The sequence below is a fragment of the Brugia malayi genome, assembly GCF_000002995.4.
Source record: "Brugia malayi strain FR3 genome assembly, contig: Bm_v4_Chr1_scaffold_001, whole genome shotgun sequence".
NCBI classification, from domain to species: Eukaryota; Metazoa; Nematoda; class Chromadorea; order Rhabditida; family Onchocercidae; genus Brugia; species Brugia malayi.
In genome coordinates, this window is record NW_025062475.1 from 3,482,631 (window position 1) to 3,501,508 (window position 18,878).

The window sequence follows — 18,878 nt, forward strand, 5'->3', positions numbered from 1 at the left end:
GAACCTATTTTAATTTATCTAAGTTTAATACTATAAATGTGACAACATATATATTTTACATATTTAATCACATCAAATTCTTCTTTCTTTTTTTTTTACATTTTTTTTTTCTGACAAATAAATTTCTTTTTCCTTTCTTTTTTTTTTTTTGCTACGTTACTCTTTTTTTAGAGTATTTTCTATTATAAGAAAGCAACGAGGAAAAAATTAAAATAGAAAAAGGAAAGAAAAATTTTGAGAAAAAAATAAATTTGTGAAAAGATAGTTCTGTTGTATATTTCATTGCTAATAGAATTAAAAAAGTACAATTAAATATTTCAGCAAAACTTATTACTTTTTTTGATTGATAATAAATACATTTTTTTTTTTTTTTTTGCCTAATTATTTTATTATCATTATTATTTCATTTTACTTTCATTTGTTATCATTACTACCAATTATTGTTATTATTATTATTATTGCTATTATTTTAATATTTTAACAAAAAAAAAAAGAAACTTTTCTTATTTTTAAAGTTTACAAATAAAAATTGTTGAAATAACTTGTTACACTATGATAATAACTCCATTCTTAAATATCATCATCGATGGTATTATTCATTCAGTTACATTTCTAAAGTTAAAGTTAAGTTAAGAAAGGAAGGGACATGCTAATTTGTACTTCTCTTCAAGTGGCATTTTTCTTTCATTTCATTTAGTTATTGGAATGGAATTTTTTTTTTCTCTTTGAGGAAATTAAATTTAGCAAATACCCTAAAGAAATTTCTTCTTCTATGTTTTTTTTTTTCTTTGATTTATTTGTGAAAAGAATGTTAAAATAGGCTGCTAAAAGATCGCAAGATTGATTAGTGTATGTGCACCAATTTAGAATGCGCAAATGATTCATTCATCATTCATTTGAAAAGATGATATGATCATTTTATATATCTTCTTTCTATTTCTCATGATATCATTTAGTTCTCTTATTGATATCACTGTTATTATTATTATTATTATCATTATCACTATCATTGATATCATAATATAATATTCTTAATGTTTGTTATCATTATCATCATTGTTATTATTAATATTGTTATTAATTTTATTAACATTATTGTTAGTATTTTTAACACTAGATGGATTAGGAGGATTAAAAGTATAATGTTCAAATATATTCCATAGGAAAGGCAACATTTTTTTGATTTAATTATAATTTTCTTTAACTAATAGTTTTTTTTTTTCTTTTTTGAAAAAAGAGATTTTCTTGAAGTATCAAAATTTAAGAAAGGGAAAAAAGAGTGATTTTATTGTCATCGTTTTATTTTATTTTATTTTTATTTTTATTTTTTTTTTTTGAAAGATTTATTATTTACAATATCATCAGTTGCGGAAACATATAACAACATCTCCTTGTTCCTTTTTTTTTTTAAATTCTTACAATGATAAATCAAGAGCAAAGCAAAGAAAAAAGAGAGAAAGAGAGAGAGGGAGAGAGAGAGGGAGAGAGAGGGATCGAAAAAAAACGAAATGAAATGAAAGGATTTTGTCAGATTTGATTGTAATTGTTCGTTCTAAACTGATCATTTATCATTTTATTTTCATTCTATTTTCTTTTATGCATATATTTTATTTATATAAATTCTAAAATGCTATAATTGTTTTAATAAATAGTGTTAACAAAATAATAAAAGAGTAGAAAATAAAAAATAAAAACTAACAGTTTTAAGAATTAACAAATTTAAAATAGGAAGCAAAAAAAGAAAAAAAAAAAGAAAGAAAGATAAATTTTGAAAAGTAATTATAATATTTCTCACTTTTTTTACAAACAAAAAAAAAAAAAAACTGAGAAAACCTATTGTAGAATTAATTTATAACCAAAAAAAGTATGTAAATAAAAACGATGACGTAAACTAAAAAGAGAAATGATAAATTTGAATTATTTTTATAATACCTTAGAGTATTACTTTATTTTTAGCTCTAAAAACGACGAATAATAATAGTTGAGAAGAAGAGAAAGAGTGAAAGAAAGAAAGAAAAGAATGGGAAAAGAGAGAAAACTTTTAATGTTAATAATAAAAATATAAAATTTATTCGTTTTCTCATTTCATCGTTTCATTTTTAATATATAGCATAAATGATTAATTTATTATGCAAATTAATAATATAACATGCAAAAGTGAGAATATTTAATGAATTTATAACTTACTTCATCGTTATCTAATTCTTCTAGCAAAATATTTTAATGTTGAATGTTGAATTAAATTAAAATTTTTAAATCATTTTTTTTTCTTCATGAACTTGCTATTTGAATATTTATTTTTTCTAAAAAATTTTCTCCTTATTCAAATTTCAAATTTTCTTTTGCATAAAAAAAAAAAAAGGAATAAATTATTTTTTTTCTTTTGATTTGATGTACTTTTTCAAGCGAACTTGATGATCAATGTGTGTTGTATATAATTAAATAAAAAAAAATTTTAGAAAAATTTTTCATAAAATACTGATTGCATCTAACTATTTCTAATCATTTAGAGTCAATAAAAAGTGTGAAATTATTTTTTTATTAAAACTTAAATGAAAGCAAACTGTGAATATTTTTATTGTTTGCCTAATCGAATTTATTTTAATTTAACCAACATTAATTCTTTTGTTTTAATTACATTCAATTGTATTTTCTTGTCGACAATTTTTATTTTTATTTTTTATTTTTTGTTTTTTTCCACTGCTTAATAAAAAAATACTTTAATTTTATAAAGAATAAATGTATCCTCAAATTTTGGTAGTTTAATTAAGCAATGTTTCAAGTTTTCTATTTCAAATTTTGTTTAACAAATTTTTATTTGTGACGTTTACAATATTTCAACTTTTTTTTTGGATTAAAAAATTATTACTTTTTCAGATATAATATATCTGATATTTTAATAAGCTACTAATAACTCTAAGTAATTATTAATTATGTTAAATTTTAAGCTAAATGCATCAAGAAATATAACAATTTCAATTTATCGCTTTTAAAAAAAAAAAAAAAAAAAAAATAATTTTGTATTGGAAAATTAATTTTAATGCTATTGCATAATGGCATTCGTTTTAAAGCGGAAACATCCGCAATTTTCATACATTTTCGTTTTACATTTCCTTCTATTCCCATTAAACCTATTTTATCGTACATTATTAAACAGATTAATCATAGCGTTACAAATTTACACAAATGTAAATTTCAATTTCTTTACTTATTTCTTTTAATTAATTATTTGATCGCAAACATTTAAAATAATTTTTCATTTCTTGTTCATTTATTACCTAATTATATGAGTATAAAATTTACATTATCATTTAATTGATCATCTACTTCATGTAGCACAATCAAATATGTTAGAAGAAAAATGTATGAATTTAATTTCTATAAAAAATAATAATAATTTAAAATCAATATGCTTTCTATTTAAGGTGTAATTTTGATAAATTAAAATAAATGATAAATGTGATAAATTTATACAAATAAATATGATAAACTAGGAGTAAGTCAATAACTTTAACAAAATTAGACATTCCAAATTTGTGGAGACAAGACTTATTACTGGAACTGGATGTTTTTAATATCAACAAGACAAACTTGATAAATCATTATTAAATGATAGTTTTAAGAAATTTTATGTTATCACTGTGTTTGAATGTTTTTGATAATTTTAATAAAATAGACACAATAAATTATTTACATGATTTCATATTATTAACGATATCATAATTGCAATAATATTACATTTGTAAAAAATGGAAAAGATATGATAAAATGATAGGAAAAGAAGGAAAGGATAGAAATTAAAAGGAAGGAAATATTTTGGAAATATTAAATAATAAACAGGTATTATTATATAGCTTTAATAGGTATTATTATATAGTTTCAATCTTTCAAATCAATCATTTTTATGAAATTATTTCATTTAAGCTAAAAAATTTTCACTGCTAATTTTTACTCCCTTTCATTTTCCATATTTTAATTTTTAATGCTTAAAAATTTTCCATTAGCAGTGTTACTTTTAATAACATTTTTTTATGAATAATGCAAGAATTATTTCAGAAAATAAAAAATAAAAAAAAAATTTTTTTTTTTTAATGAAATTTTGTTTTCTAAGTATAGCAATTATAATTATTAAATCAAAAATGTTTTAAAAAATCAAAAGACTAACTTAATTTAGTCGTAAAATTTTATTTACTTGTTGGTTTTATTGATTGGTAACTGTAAATGACAAATTGATAATTTGTATAATATTAGGAAATCATTTACTGTCTCATTAATTCGTTTAATCCTCAATTACTGTACTACTTCTAAGCTAATAACGATTATTTTTTGATCATTTATATTCAACTATTATTCCCATTTAAATTTTAAATTCAAAAAATAACAATGAAAAAGAGAAAAGAAAAGAATTTATCAAATTGCTCTTTAATCCGTAATTTCCATTAAAAATGTATGTCGACATTTTCGATCTTATTTTTTCCTTTGTTTTTTTCCTTGAAATGTCTTAAAGAAATATTCAATTAATTCCAGCAAGATATTTAATTCTCTTTTTGTTGATTTTTTCCTTTTTTTTTGCTAAAAAATTTGTAAATAGAAAAGAAAAATTCCTTTTCTAATATTTTAACTTTCATCTATTTTTGATTTTTTTTTTTTTTTTTTGCAACAATAACAACGAATATATATATATATATATTTTAATTTTAACTTTTTTTTTCATTTTCTTATTACTTTTATAATTTATTAACATTTCTATACATTATAATACGAATATTTTTTTATAAGAATTTAACAGTAATTTTTTTTTATTTTCATCTTTTTTTTCAATTCTTTTTAAATAAGTTCTTTTTTTTTTTTTTGGAAAAACAAAAAACAAGATGTGTTTTTTAAAAAAAAAAAGATTTATCAAAATTATCATATTTTTACATTATCAATTAATATTTGATAAAAAAATTTCATTAAAAAATAAGAAGAAAAAACGAATGAAAAACGAAAACCGAAAAAAAAAAGAAGAAATGATTAATTAAAATTATGTTTACATACAATTTATTAATTATCTTTTATGACACTTTCTTTTTTTTCCTGATTAATTTTGCTGAACTTTCTATAATTATACATTATTCGAAATTAATTTTAATTTGAAAAATGAGAAGATGAAAAAAAAAAAAAAAGAAAAAACAAAAAGAGCAAAATGATATTAAAAAGGAATAGTTGAAACATTGAAATGCTTTTAATGTGAGAAAGCACTTTTGAAATAATACGAAATGACTGAATGACAATTGAAGTAAACAAAATTGACCATAGCATTTCTCTCTTTTTTTCTTCTTTTTTACTAATAACACTAAGTATAGCAAAAATTTTTTTTTTCATTTTTATTAAATCTATCATTTTTTGCATTCTTTTTTGCTTTTATTTTACTTTTTCCTCGTTTTCTTCCTTTTCTTTTTTTTTATTTGAGATAATCATAATAACTTATTAAATTTCCTTTTTTTTTTTTTTTGTTTTAAATTTTTTTATTAAGTATTACAAAAGAAAAAAGGAAACGAAAAGATAAAAGTTAAAAAAAAGAAAAAAAAGAAAAAGGAAGAAAGAATCAAATGAAATATCATTGCATTATTTACATATATTTAACGAAAATAAATGATAAATCAATAAAAATAGAAAAATTAAATTCCTTTTTCTTTTTCCGAAATAATTTTCGACAATTTTTCGAAATATTATTACCATATTAAGTAAGTTTTATTGCAATATTTGATGAATGGTTATAATTTAATTGAAAAAAAATTTTTTTTTTTTTTTCTGCATATTTAGAAATAAATGAATAAATATTAATTGCTGATAATTCAAAAAAAAAAAAACTTATTATTTAAAAGAGAAATTTAAAAAAATTTATTTAAGAGAGAAAATTTTGTAGATGAAAAAACAGCGAATAACATGTGATACAGAAATTCCAATATCAACAAGTAATGGCGACAAATTTAATAATTATTGTAGTCGAACATATCGTAATTATAGTCTACCACGTAATGTAGCTATAACTAATGATAATGATAAGCAATATGATAAGCCAAAGAAAGGAGTTGATGATTTATCAATGGAAATTACTGGTTCATCGCAGGAAACAACAATTAATTGTGTATACAATAATGAATTAAATAATAAATGTTACTCGAATATTCGTAATTATGACGTACCGAAGGATACCATTAACAGTAATATTTTGGAAAGGTAATCATTTCTTGTCTTTTAATTTAATTTAAATACCTCAAATAATTCATTAAATATTTCATTTCATCCATTTATTTCAACAAAAGTTGATCAGTTATCATCAACCATTTTTGTTAATAATAGTAAATATATATGACTGAATATAATTACCAAAAAATGATAAATAATATCAACTCAAAATGATAATATGACAGAATTTAATAGAAATTTTTTTCAAATTATTTCGAACGATTAATCAAAATATTTGGGTTTATTTGTTAATTAAACATAATCAGAAGAATGTTATTTTCAGATTTTCTTCTTACAACTTTTTTCAATTCTCAATTTGAAATGGTTACGTATACAAATAATAAAATATTGATTTAGAAAGAGAAAAAAGTAAAATCAAAGAGAGTATACTGATTTAAGAAAAAATAAATTAAAACTAAATAATTGTTCAACATTTAACAAAAGGAAATAAAACAAAACTAAAAAAAAAGAACCTTATTATTTGTTTTATCAAAAAAAAAAAAAAAAAATAGATGTTCAAGAAAGGGAATATGTAGAAAGAATAATTAAGCGATAAGTCTAAGAGGAATTTTACGAGAATCACAAAATTTGTAAACTATATTTGAATAATTAATTTAATTATTCGTTTTATCAAATAAATCATGACATTTCTTATTTTCAAAAAATGAAAGAATAAAAATTGAACTCTTTCAGAAAAAATTACTTTCTTTTTTAAATTTCAACAATCAGCCAAATACGCAGCTAAATTTAAATGTAAATAAGTGTTTTGTTGATTTCCTTGTAAAATTTTGATAACTTCAAAGTTTTATATTTCAGTGGATCTCAACCGGTACAACCAATGAAACAACCATTACTTCATGGCCATCATCAAAAGCAATCCGATTCACAAAAAGCATCAACTAGACCACCACCTCCAACTATTGTCCTCAGGTAAATTAATTACTTTCATATAGAAACTTTTATTATTACAACTATGCTTCATAATAAAACATTTCCAGATGAAATATATAAGCTATTCAATGTTTTTCCTATTAATTAAATTTAAAATTAGACTAACAACATGAAATAATCGTAAATTCATTTTAATCTAAAGTTTTCGGATTAAAATAATCCCTCATTTCCTCTTTTTGCTATCAATTTATGCTATTTTTTCTTCTTCTAGTCCACCGGATGACGCATCGCCTGGAAAAGTGAAAGTAATTTTTGAATATGACAATGAAAAGTATACGATACAACCAAATTTCCTGATTCGATATAAAAGGATTATATTATCTGTTGCTGTATCATTATTGATCTTTTCCTTATTAATATTTGTTATATTGGTCATTTATATTGCGCATCGAAAGAGGTTATAAAGAACTGCCTATCATTTATTACCACTTGTGAACAAATATAAGAATATAAAAGTTGAGAATATAACCGTAACACATTAGTACCGGTAAAATATAAATAAATAACGAATAGGAGATTTGAAAAAAATCAAATTAAATCGATATAATAGACAACTTGTACAATCATGATTACAAACTTTAATAATTTGATTTTGTAATAATGTGCTCTTTTTGCATATATGCAAATCGAAGAATTTTAAATTGAAACGACTCATGTAATTGAATACACTTTCACATTACATCATATTTTCTAAAATAAATAAATAAATTATAAGTTGTAGGTGGAGGATTACATCACAGAAATGAAATATTCATCACATAACAAAATTTTCACAAAACGCTTGTGACATAATTGAATGACAAAAAACATCACTAAAAAATGAATGAAAAACGGGCGTAAATTAAATCAATATCACTTGTATTAGTTATTAGATAATATCGGCCTTTAAAAACAATATCCTTTTTCATCAGTGCTAGCATTGTAGTATGCTAATCCGAATTTTTAAAAGCAATTTTTCAACAATATGAGAAAAAATTTGCCAAAATGTCCATCTCCTTAATTCCAATTTGCTCTTGCAGTTCTTCAACTTTCTCCGCAAGCTGATCACGAAGTAAAACCTATAATACTCTTTTCATTTCAACAACTTTTCTATTCAAATAAATCGTCTGCAATTTCAATTCCTTACATCTTTTTAGCTTCGTGGTAGGATAATTAATTTCCAACCAAAATATAATTAATGAACTTTTCAGGCATTAATGCCTTCATGATAGTTTTCGAGAGATACATATGTGTAAATGAGATGCTAATTTAATTGCACATTTTAAAATAATTTCTTGTCAGTACATAAATTTATTTCCTAATAATTTCTTGTCAGTACATAAATTTATTTCCTAATTAATATAATTGTTGAGTCCAACAATCAAACAAAACAAATGTAAATCACTGAATGTTTACTAGCTCATTTTTCTGTTTTGGTTAAATTAATGGTCAAAGCCTTCAAATGATGTTATTTTGCACCTCCTAATTTCTTGTAACATTCATATCTTGTTATAATCAATAAAAATTTATGGAAGTACCTTTGCACTCCTGATGATTGCATTAGCTTGTCGTCTATTAAGATGATCTATAGTAGATAGCAATACCAATGGATCTGTTGAAGCAATTGAACCAATCGTTTTGAAACCTTAAAATTGATAAACTAGTGAAATCCTATTAGCGGTTCTACTATGACTCATTGCCTGCCATACTTGCATCGGCAGTGTTTTTGACTTCATTTTCTGTTTAAGTTTTAAAAAAAAAAAACATGAGTACTAATCAAGATGAACTTTCCAATTCAAATAAATTGATATCACTGATCCAAATTATGACTTCCTTTTAAATAAAAAATCGTATTGTTTTAATACCAGCATTATAAAGTTGTCGAGCTCGTCCTCTTTTAACACCATCCAACGCAAGTAATGGAATCAACTCCTGCTGTGAACAATCTCGCAAATGCTGTACCAAATCAGGCAATAAATTTTTCAACGACCAGAAAGACGGCAATTTCTGCAAATGTTATCAAATATGGTGATTTTATTATTTGATCCTTCAATACTTCCAAACAAAAATGTCACTTTTACTTCTGAAAAACGCGTGATTGAAGATGCCTGTGAACAAGTTGCTTGCAGGACATTCTGAAGCCAACCACGAGACACGTGAAAACGTTCCGCAACATCAAAAAACGTTTCCTGCTTCCACAGTCGGTGCAACATGAATGAAATATAAAGACGTAATGGCGATTCACCTTCATTCTGCAATTTTTATCGACTGATGTTGTTAATTTCAGTATCTTGTACGTAGAGCCACCATCAAAAACATAACATCAAAGGATCAAGAGATCGTTGTGTGATATGCTAATCAGATCTAAGGATCGTTTCACAACCAGCAGCTAATCCAATTAATTATTAGGCATTAGATGAGAAATAGAAGAAAGAAATGCTCTTAGACGAACCAAGATTTTGAAATTAACAGGAAGTAAGATAGCTCGGACCATTTTCCCAAGAAATATCTGTGGCAAATTAATACAAAGGCAATTAAATACTTTTGCAATTTTAAAATTTTAATAACATTAAAAACTTACTAATTTTGGTTGATCAATAAAACACCGCACCAATTGCTTATCATTCACTCCCAATCGTGCAAGCAAAGCTTGCTCAGATCTTGGCAAGGCTTTATACTGAAATGAACAAATTTTTGTAAGGAATCAAGTAATGTATAATCTTCAAACAGGAATCAAGTAATGTATAATCTTCAAACATTAATTATCATGGACAATATATTTAAGCAAATAAAGTAATAATCAGATTTCGAATAAAACAATAATTACATTTCATATAAAGGAGACTGAAGAAGTAGAAATCATTTAGAGAACCCGAAATGGAACTAGAAAAGTATCACAATTATAGCCTCCAATGATTTGTGAAGAATTCAGAACCAGAAAATTACTTAAATATACCACAAAAAAATTACTGCACATATTGAGATATAACCTCTTCATAGAATATATTCCAATCAATATCAACGCTTATGTCGAACGGTACCATCATGAATAACAGATGAAAATGTGAAGATAATACAATACCCTGAAAAATATCACGTGCTCAATGAAAAAGATAAAAGTTAAAAACTTATATTTTCGAACACTACAAAATATGAATGGAGTGATCCGGACAGCTCTACTAGTCAGCGTCCCATTATTTAAGAAGCTCACCTATATTAAGCCGATGTAATTGCTACATACTCTAAGATGCATTATGTGCGAAGTGATTTAAATATTTAGCATGTCAAATCTAATCAAGTATCTGAATAATGAAATCAATTATCAAAATAACGTAATTTAGGTTGGAGGGACTGGAGAAAGCTAAAGTGAAACTATGCTTATGCTAGTGGTATTCCTAAATGTCGATATCTGAGTAAGTTAGTCTGTGCAATTTGAACTTAACATTTATATTATTCAATACATCTAACTGAACTTTTTAATTCAAATTATAAAGATTAATTCAATAATTTTAGCTGAAACTTTATCAAACATGTAGAAAGTAGAAAGATCTTACTTCTTTTATATTATTTGATAATAATGTGCACATCTGCCGTGCTACCAGTGGTGATAAGGGAGCCGAAAAGACTGCCATGCCAAAAAGTGAAGCCGAATAGTTCCCATTCTAAAATCAGTGCAACATATATTCACATACACACTAATGCTGAAATGAATTCCCAAACCAATTATTCACTCCATATTATCTCAAGTATCATAGAATCAAGTATCAAAATGATCTTACCCCATCAACACTTACTAAATCGTGATTTATTAGATATTCCAACATTTCTCTTAATAGCTTCTCACTACCACTGTTTTGTATTCCAAATAATGTTTGTTGCACCAGAACTTCCAGCTCTTCCAACCGTTGCGCCACCTGGAAAGAGATTTTATGGAGAACACTTTTTTATTTGACACAGTTACAAACATTAAAGAATTCATCAGCTATGGCTAACAAGAAAAGCAAGCCATAAAATCCCTAACCTTCAATGAGATTAAATCGAGCAGAAATGATGAAAACACTGCTGGTTCATTCAATGAACTATTACATCGCGGCAGAGGCCCTTTGATCATGTCTAAAAACTAAAACAAAACATCAAAATCAAAGCCAAAAAAAAGTCAAAAATGCCTTCCTCTTTCTCATAGATTGATGTAAAAAAAAAAAAGGCCGAACTTAATAATAGAAGATCGCAATGATTACCATTTACTTAAAATGAATACAGCGATTTATCATCTTATGCTTTTAGAACAGTTATTGTCATACCCTTTTGCTTGCATAGAAAAGAAAAGAAAATTCACGGTTCGTCTAAAGAATTCCGGAATATTACTAGGGTTTCCACTGAAAAGTTCATTTAAAATATACTATCAGCTGACTTTACTTTCCTCATAACTAGAGCGTACGACTGTAACTGCTTCTCCCATATCATCATAGCCAGCTCGACCAGCACGACCAATCATTTGAAGATATTGCGCTTTACGAAGTGATTCTTTACCAACCAATGGAGCATTGATTATCACTCGTCGGGCCGGAAGATTAACTCCCGCCGCCAAAGTAGAAGTACAGCAAATTATACTAATAATTCCATCCTCCAAGTATTACAATTGTAACTTGTTAAGTCCGGAATAAATTGTAATATATCTATACTTTTTTTCCTTTTTATAAGAATTTAAAGCTTAATTTAAGTCTGGAATAAAGCAAAACTCCTATTAGACAGTTCAAATTGAACTGAAACTTCATTTTTCATTCTGCTGTAAAAGCTGAACAAGAAATACAATCACCTGATAAGCACCCTCAATAATCTTTCTTTCGTCGGCTGTTAAACCACTATGATGATAAGCAACACCACGAGTGATGCTTAGTTCTAGCAAAGAAGGGAACTCGCCATCTTCTTCATTTTTCAGTGCTTTTACTATAGCCAGTCTTTCGGTTTTTTTACGTTCTCGAAAACTCCTAAATTTACAAACTCATAGAAATATTTTGGTATATATTATATATTTTTTTATATTATATATTCAAAATGTTTTTTTTTTTTTCTTGGAGAATTGTTTTTTTTTTTTTGGTCATTTTGGAAAACTGCTAATTTCTGATCTTAAGCTAGTGAACGCTGAAAAAGCAATTATTATATCTAGAAAATTGTCAGCATAGATTATAAATGTCTACGATAGAAAAAAACAAACAAACAAACAAACTTCGGCATCAGATATGAAAGCATTTTACAAACGTTTTCACAATTCTTTTTGGTGGGGCAAAAAATCAGAACAGACCGTCTTGGTACAATATCATATAACAAAGGTACTAATCCATCTGGATCACGATTTTTTAATTTCTGAAAAAAACCTAGTAGGCGTATCAACATGACTGAAATTAGAAGTTTGGTAAGAATGTATTAGCAACACATACATTTTCACCTAAATTCATCTCCAACTCCAATTCTCCACCTGGTTGTATGACATACAACGAGTTGTCGATTTTTACCTTCTCTATCAGTTTAACCTAAAAAGCATCTAGTAGTAAAAATTATAAATATTCCAATAATGAAGTAGCAAGCTATGCCCACCAGTCAATCGCATGTCCTTCGCGATTTATGGAATGCATTAAATTAAATTAAAATGAATTTTTTTCGTCGTTTTTTCTCGTCGCTAAATAGGTAAGCTACACGCCGAAACAAGTTTTCAAATTAATTTACACAAGTGCTGCACACTTACTGGACGAAATTTTGTTGAAAATACCGCTGCATTGAGAAATTTTGCTAGCTGTTCGACATTTGAAAGAGTTGCTGACATACCAACTATTTGACCAGTTCCTGAAATTTTAAATCGAATCATATTAAAATTCTTGTAAATCGAACTGATTCAATATATAGCCCCCTCATACGGTCAATTACATCTGTCTTCGCAAGTCGAAAACTATCGAATTTCCGTACATGATAACGCATCTTACACTTTCTGCAAGAATATCTACTCCTCCTTTCATAATACGATTGAATCAAATGAAAAAATAAACGAAACTCTGACCTTTTTGCATAAATTTAATCAGTCCTTGTTCAATAATTGCTCCTCGAATATTTTCTCCTATCATATGCAACTGAAATATCAGCTAATAGTAAGGAATATCATTTGATGGAAGTGATAAAAATTGAAGAACTAACCATCATTTTAGGTTGAAATATGTTTATCCTTATATTTCTCAAACCATGAGATAGTCACCTGTGTTCGAGAGTACGTTAATCAAACCAAAGTGATTAAAACATTGAAATCTACATAAACCAATAAAATATTGAAACATATGCCTTGGATCACTTACTACAAAGAAATTATTTTGATAAAAAACTGACTAGCAGCATATATGACTTACTTCATCAACTACTAGAACTCCAATTTCGTCTATGCGATCCACTTCTATCAAACTATTAATTAACAAGTTTGCTTTTTCAATAGTCGCAACATATACAGATTCTCTTTTTCGATGTTTGATTGGTGGTAAACGACCTGAAATATGCATCAATTTCAAACAGACCTCTGAAGTTACGCAACGCAGTATTTTAACTGAAATAACTAGTGTTGATAGTTCAGTTTTGTTATGGAACTACAACAAGGGAGCATTCTTTGTTTAGTTCTTTTTTCACTTTCTTCCTAAAATAGCTAATGATTGTTAATTTTTCTGTTAAAACAACTTCGTACTGCTAAGTATCTAAAATGAGATTTGTAAGCATAGTTGAAATGGTTTTAACCAATTCAACTGAATAAAACAGATCATTCAAAATATGCATTTTCTGCAGAGTGATCATACACAGCCTTTTTTAGAGCTTTTGAGCAAGAAATGATTTTGTCGAGTTATGAAATTTATATTCCATTTATAGTCTCAACTTTAAGAAGCCAAAGGAAAACCAAAATTTCCAACCTTTGCTTGCGGCATACTCCTCAATGCAAATATTAAACTTATCCTCGAAAAGCGACAATGAATACACCTAAATTAGTATGACCAATAAAGTATTGCAAATCTCAATAGAAATAAATATTTTTTTAATTCGAGTAATGAGATTTTTGATTTATTTGTAGACTGTTAAATGTATCCTACTCAAGTGTATTATTTTTCGATCTGTATAAGAACTTACTTTCTCCTGAGCGATTGCAACATATGGTACAACAAGAATACAACTCCTCCGTCGGTTAATTAATTCTCGTAGCATTACAATCTGAAATAATTTTTCTCTTAAGGTTTATAGTTATGATACTATCCGCAATTTATATTATTATTTGGTTATTAACAATCAATTCAGTCAACAGAATAATTTATGGCTAGCACATAAATGACTTTCTTAAAAATCAAGGATAATCAAGAACTCTAAAAAAACCCTCATGTATACAGAAAAAGGAGGAACCTCTGCAACAAGAGTTTTTCCTGCACCGGTTGTCATCGATAAAATCATATTTTTACCACTTATTAAATGTTCATCATTTAAGCACTGATTTTGCCAGTCTAGAAATAATGTATCCTGGATTAGAAAAAAAAATTAGAAACAAATGATTAAACAATGCTATGTAAATCATTAATAATTACAATTAAATTCTAGCCAGCTGTCGTTAAGTGCTACCTTAATTGCAAGCAAAAATCATGTACTCCATTAGAAAAACGATAAAGCAGCATGAGGAACAGCTCGAAAAATTATCATATGAACAGTAAAAAGAAATGACCACACACCGTAAAATTTTGAAATATTTCGCAAGTTCCTGTAAATCTCACAAATATTCTCCATTTCCCTGTACGCATTACTTTGAGACGTTCTAGCAGAAGACAAGCAATCGCAATTAGTTCTATTTTCCTCAAGAACTCCCTTGATTAAACAAATTACTGGAGAAAATAAGATGGACAAGATTATTATGCTATTCTATTTTAAGCAATTATTTCCTGTCTTTATACATTTGCTAAAAAAAAAAAAGATAGAAACAGCCTTTTATAAGTGGAAAATAAATTTACTTCCATTTCAACTTGTGCTTCAGTCGTATGAACAAAATTAACTACTTGTTTGCTTCATCTTCATTTTTCTTGTGTTTGATAAAGCAATACCTAAAATTATTACGTTAAACAGATTATGGAAATGCATATATTACAACATTATCATAACCGAATTTCAAATGCACTATACAACGAGCATAAACATAAGAGAAAAAGGAAGTAATAACTTCTGAGGTCCATGTCTTACTGCACATAAGCTGAAATCCATGAATACTTCAATAATTTGCTTTTGAATACTAATATGGAAATTTACTAAACTTTCTATTCATTTCAGAAAACAGTTTTAAGCAGAACCAACCGATGGATGTGGAGTTTTCTATATAAAAACTCCCTTAATTAAAAAAATAAGTTTAAATTCTAACAAATTAAGGAAAAAAACCTTGGCGATTTTCTCGGTGCTTCCAAATTTATTTTGGTAGAAATGTTATCGTTACTACCACTCAATAATTTCATTGATGTTTTCTTCATAATACCATAATTATCAGAAACAATTGATGAGGATTGAGCTTGAGGAGACATGATCAGTTTTTTCAGGAAAATTAATAAATTTAAGACGAATATACTGAAGAGAGGTACATATATATTTTCATTTATTTACTTATTCACATTTTTAGCTAATCATTTTTTTACTTTATTTCTGTGAAAAAATTATGAATGAATGACTGACTATCTTTACATTAAACTTCATTTTCCCTCTCTTCTTTACCTGTCAACTAAAACAGGATTCGTTTTCAGATCTGATATAAAGAAAAAGAAATGTCTAAAATGTGAATTGATATCACTTTTCCCTCTTCTTTTTCAATCTACGTATTTTAGAAAAAAAAAAAAATGTGTCACACTAAACGAAATATGTCACACATTTCTTGACTTTATCACTCTGTACATTATCTTCATTACTCTCAATCACTACCATAAATAATATAGCAATTCAATAACATACTCTCTCGATTCCAATCGATCTTTGCATTTCTTCACACATATCTCTATTATTCTTTACTCTTAAATTTATATACGACCACTATTATATTTAAAAAGTTTATTAATTCCTAGTAGTAGATATGCTCTTCAAGTCACGTCATCGCAACATTTCCCACGCTATTCCCTATTTTCAAATCTTTTATAAATTATTTTAAACACAAACACTCTACCGCTCATTCCCTTATTTAATTTTAATTGCGGTCCGTTAAAAATAACTCCACGTGAGGTAAATTTTGGACGACCACTTGTTTTTAGCAATGAAAATGCCTTTGTTTGGTTAACTAAGAATGCGACCTTATAGGTGCGTTGTGTACTTGTCAACTGGTTACTCACGTACGCAAGCGATTTGCTAATGTGTTCACGTAAACAGTTGAAGCATCTTGCTTGATATGGAAGTTTAATATGAATGTTTTAGTTAAAGTTTAAGTAATATGAAATTTTTGGTTAATAATAGGCCAAAAATTACAGATGAAAGTTTAAATATTTAACTGTTTGTTATGAACTTAGCCAGTTTTATATATGCCATTCTTGTTTCCTGGATATTTTTCTTTATAGTTTCAGATGACGTTCCTTCATTTTCTAAATTGTATAGCACTGTCATATGCACCATATTTTATCGCATACAAGTATTCGGGTTTATCAGAATATTGCTCCATATGGAAATGCGCACACGCTGCTCTGGCGTATTTTTTGACGCAGCTATGCAAAATGCTTGTCCTTGCAACGTTCTTTCCAGCCAGTGATATTAATGGATTTGATTTGATCCCAGTAAGTTCGTAGACTCTAGCTTCTAGAGTTGTCATCGATCAGAATTATAAATTACATTTTTGGATTACGACTACCTTTTATATTTCACGTTTGGGATTAATAATTTGCGTTTAAATTAGCTATTTTAACTTAGGACCCTATTCTTCTATGCTGAATTTGAATTTGGATTTTACTCTACTTTGTCAGTTTTTTAAATAGGTGGCTGTATATTTATGAAGAGATAGTTTGTTTACGATTTAAAAAACAGTGAAAGAGAGTTGCTGAATTCAGTGCGAAATCTTCATGTGATGTACTAAGAACTTTTAAGATTTTCATTTAGGAATTAATGAAAGCAAGCGCGGATATTTTCGATGTAATGGGTTTGCACGCCGTAATCTTTTATCTGATGGCAGGTAAAAGTGAGATCCGATTCTTGGCTGTTGGTTTAGGCTGGGCTTTTGCTCATAGGTAATTTCCAGATAGTTTTTATTGTTTTTATTTATAGATCTTATTTATTCTACATCAGTCTAATTATTTCACGTGTAGAAATTTATTGAAGAATTGATTAAGTAGTATGTTTACTATATCGTCTCTCAAGAAATTTGGATTGTTACTACGATAGTAGTCTCTTTAAGTAACTTTTCTACATTTTTTTTTCTTTAACATGCTGTTTGTATTTTCTTTATTTTAATTGAAAACGGAAAAGATTAGGATAGACTGTTAAGATTCTAAGGATAGAGTGAGTTGCTTCTTGATTAACCTAGCAAATTTAACTTAGACATGATATGATATAAATTTGTAATAACAGTGTAGAAGAAAATAGTCTCAATCTGTTTGAGTAATGTTGTAGGCTAAACTAAGTGATAGTGAGGAAAAAAGTTTATTTCAGTGTAGCTAGTCGCCTCGTTGGTTTTTGGGTTGGTGCCAGAGCAACAGCATTTCATTGGAAGTACATTCAGATGGCCCTAAATTCCAATATTGATCTAATTTTTTATGTTGGTGAGGTTTTGTTATCTGTCCTCCTGGTTCTTTCGTTTTATAAAGATTTGAGAAGTTTCAGTTTACTTGTGAACGAATTTATTTTCTTGTGGATGTATCAGTTATTTTGTAGAGTAACTGATATCTTACAAAAGCTATTACTGGAGAATAGAAGAGGATAAGGATGAGTTATTACCTAATAGAAGTTATCGAAAAAACCATCTATGATGTTTCTTTGCAGCAATGGCAGCATTAGTATGGTTATTCACTCGAAATGATCTCCGATCAGGAATGAGACGAATAGTTGCTTTGCTGATTGCACTTTGTGTTTTTCATGAATTTATTGAGCAGTAAGTTTATTTTTTTTTAAGTAAATACTTTATTCAATATTGCTATACGGATTTAGAAAAGTGTTCCTGATTAGGAAGGCTGAAATATATTTTGTTCACAAATGCCGTAGAAATAGTTGGTGTTTTGCTGATGTTGTAGATTCGTTTGCGTTGATTTGTTGTAAAAGCAAACGTAGAGCATTTTTGTTTACAATTTGAATTGCTGCAAACTAAATGTCACAACGAAATTGGATAAGTCCAGATTTTATTCTAATATAAATTAAATAGATATTTGTAATTTAGAGCGGGTGTTGTATATTTGGATCTTCGATCTTGGACCTTGCTTGGAGCAAAGGCCGCATTAACTACGGGACTTGCCATAGGAACACTGATTGCATATTCATCACTTGGAACGCATTTCACACAGTACCGCAGTTAAAAAATTTTTGCGGAATAGATGGAATATCAGACCGATGTCATTGGAAAAGGCAAATCTTTTGTTTGAAGCGAAAGACAAGCACTTGCCAGAGATGTTATTTACGACCTCTTTTTTTTTTGTTGGATTACAGCAGTTGCATTCGTATAAAAGAAACCAGCATTGCATTTCCATCGGCAAAATTCAAGAAGTTCA

The 18,878-nt window shown here is 27.0% G+C and overlaps 3 protein-coding genes across 3 annotated transcripts; 2 read left to right on the plus strand and 1 right to left on the minus strand.

The window, feature by feature from the left end:
- Positions 1-5,908: 5,908 nt before the first annotated feature.
- Bm8801 (Uncharacterized protein) lies at positions 5,909-7,586 on the plus strand (the record flags this gene model as incomplete). The annotated part of the gene is made up of 3 exons (XM_001892532.1): positions 5,909-6,222; positions 7,048-7,161; positions 7,394-7,586. 3 exons carry the CDS (start codon positions 5,909-5,911, stop codon positions 7,584-7,586), a joined length of 621 nt encoding a protein of 206 aa, XP_001892567.1.
- Positions 7,587-8,138: 552 nt separating this feature from the next.
- Bma-helq-1 (Type III restriction enzyme, res subunit family protein) lies at positions 8,139-15,182 on the minus strand (the record flags this gene model as incomplete). Its single annotated transcript, XM_043076414.1, has 21 exons — positions 8,139-8,240; positions 8,700-8,806; positions 9,027-9,168; positions 9,243-9,413; positions 9,743-9,838; positions 10,152-10,244; positions 10,716-10,823; positions 10,941-11,075; positions 11,183-11,281; positions 11,573-11,785; positions 11,978-12,149; positions 12,389-12,525; positions 12,600-12,692; positions 12,905-13,002; positions 13,214-13,283; positions 13,554-13,687; positions 14,100-14,166; positions 14,314-14,394; positions 14,581-14,678; positions 14,901-15,021; positions 15,177-15,182. The coding sequence occupies 21 exons, from the start codon at positions 15,180-15,182 to the stop codon at positions 8,139-8,141; spliced, it is 2,343 nt and encodes a 780-aa protein (XP_042932348.1).
- A 1,572-nt stretch (positions 15,183-16,754) lies between these two features.
- Positions 16,755-18,686, plus strand: Bm7469 (seven transmembrane domain protein, putative; the record flags this gene model as incomplete). The annotated part of the gene is made up of 5 exons (XM_001892530.2): positions 16,755-16,961; positions 17,281-17,408; positions 17,830-17,939; positions 18,160-18,268; positions 18,551-18,686. 5 exons carry the CDS (start codon positions 16,755-16,757, stop codon positions 18,684-18,686), a joined length of 690 nt encoding a protein of 229 aa, XP_001892565.1.
- Between the last annotated feature and the right edge of the window lie 192 nt (positions 18,687-18,878).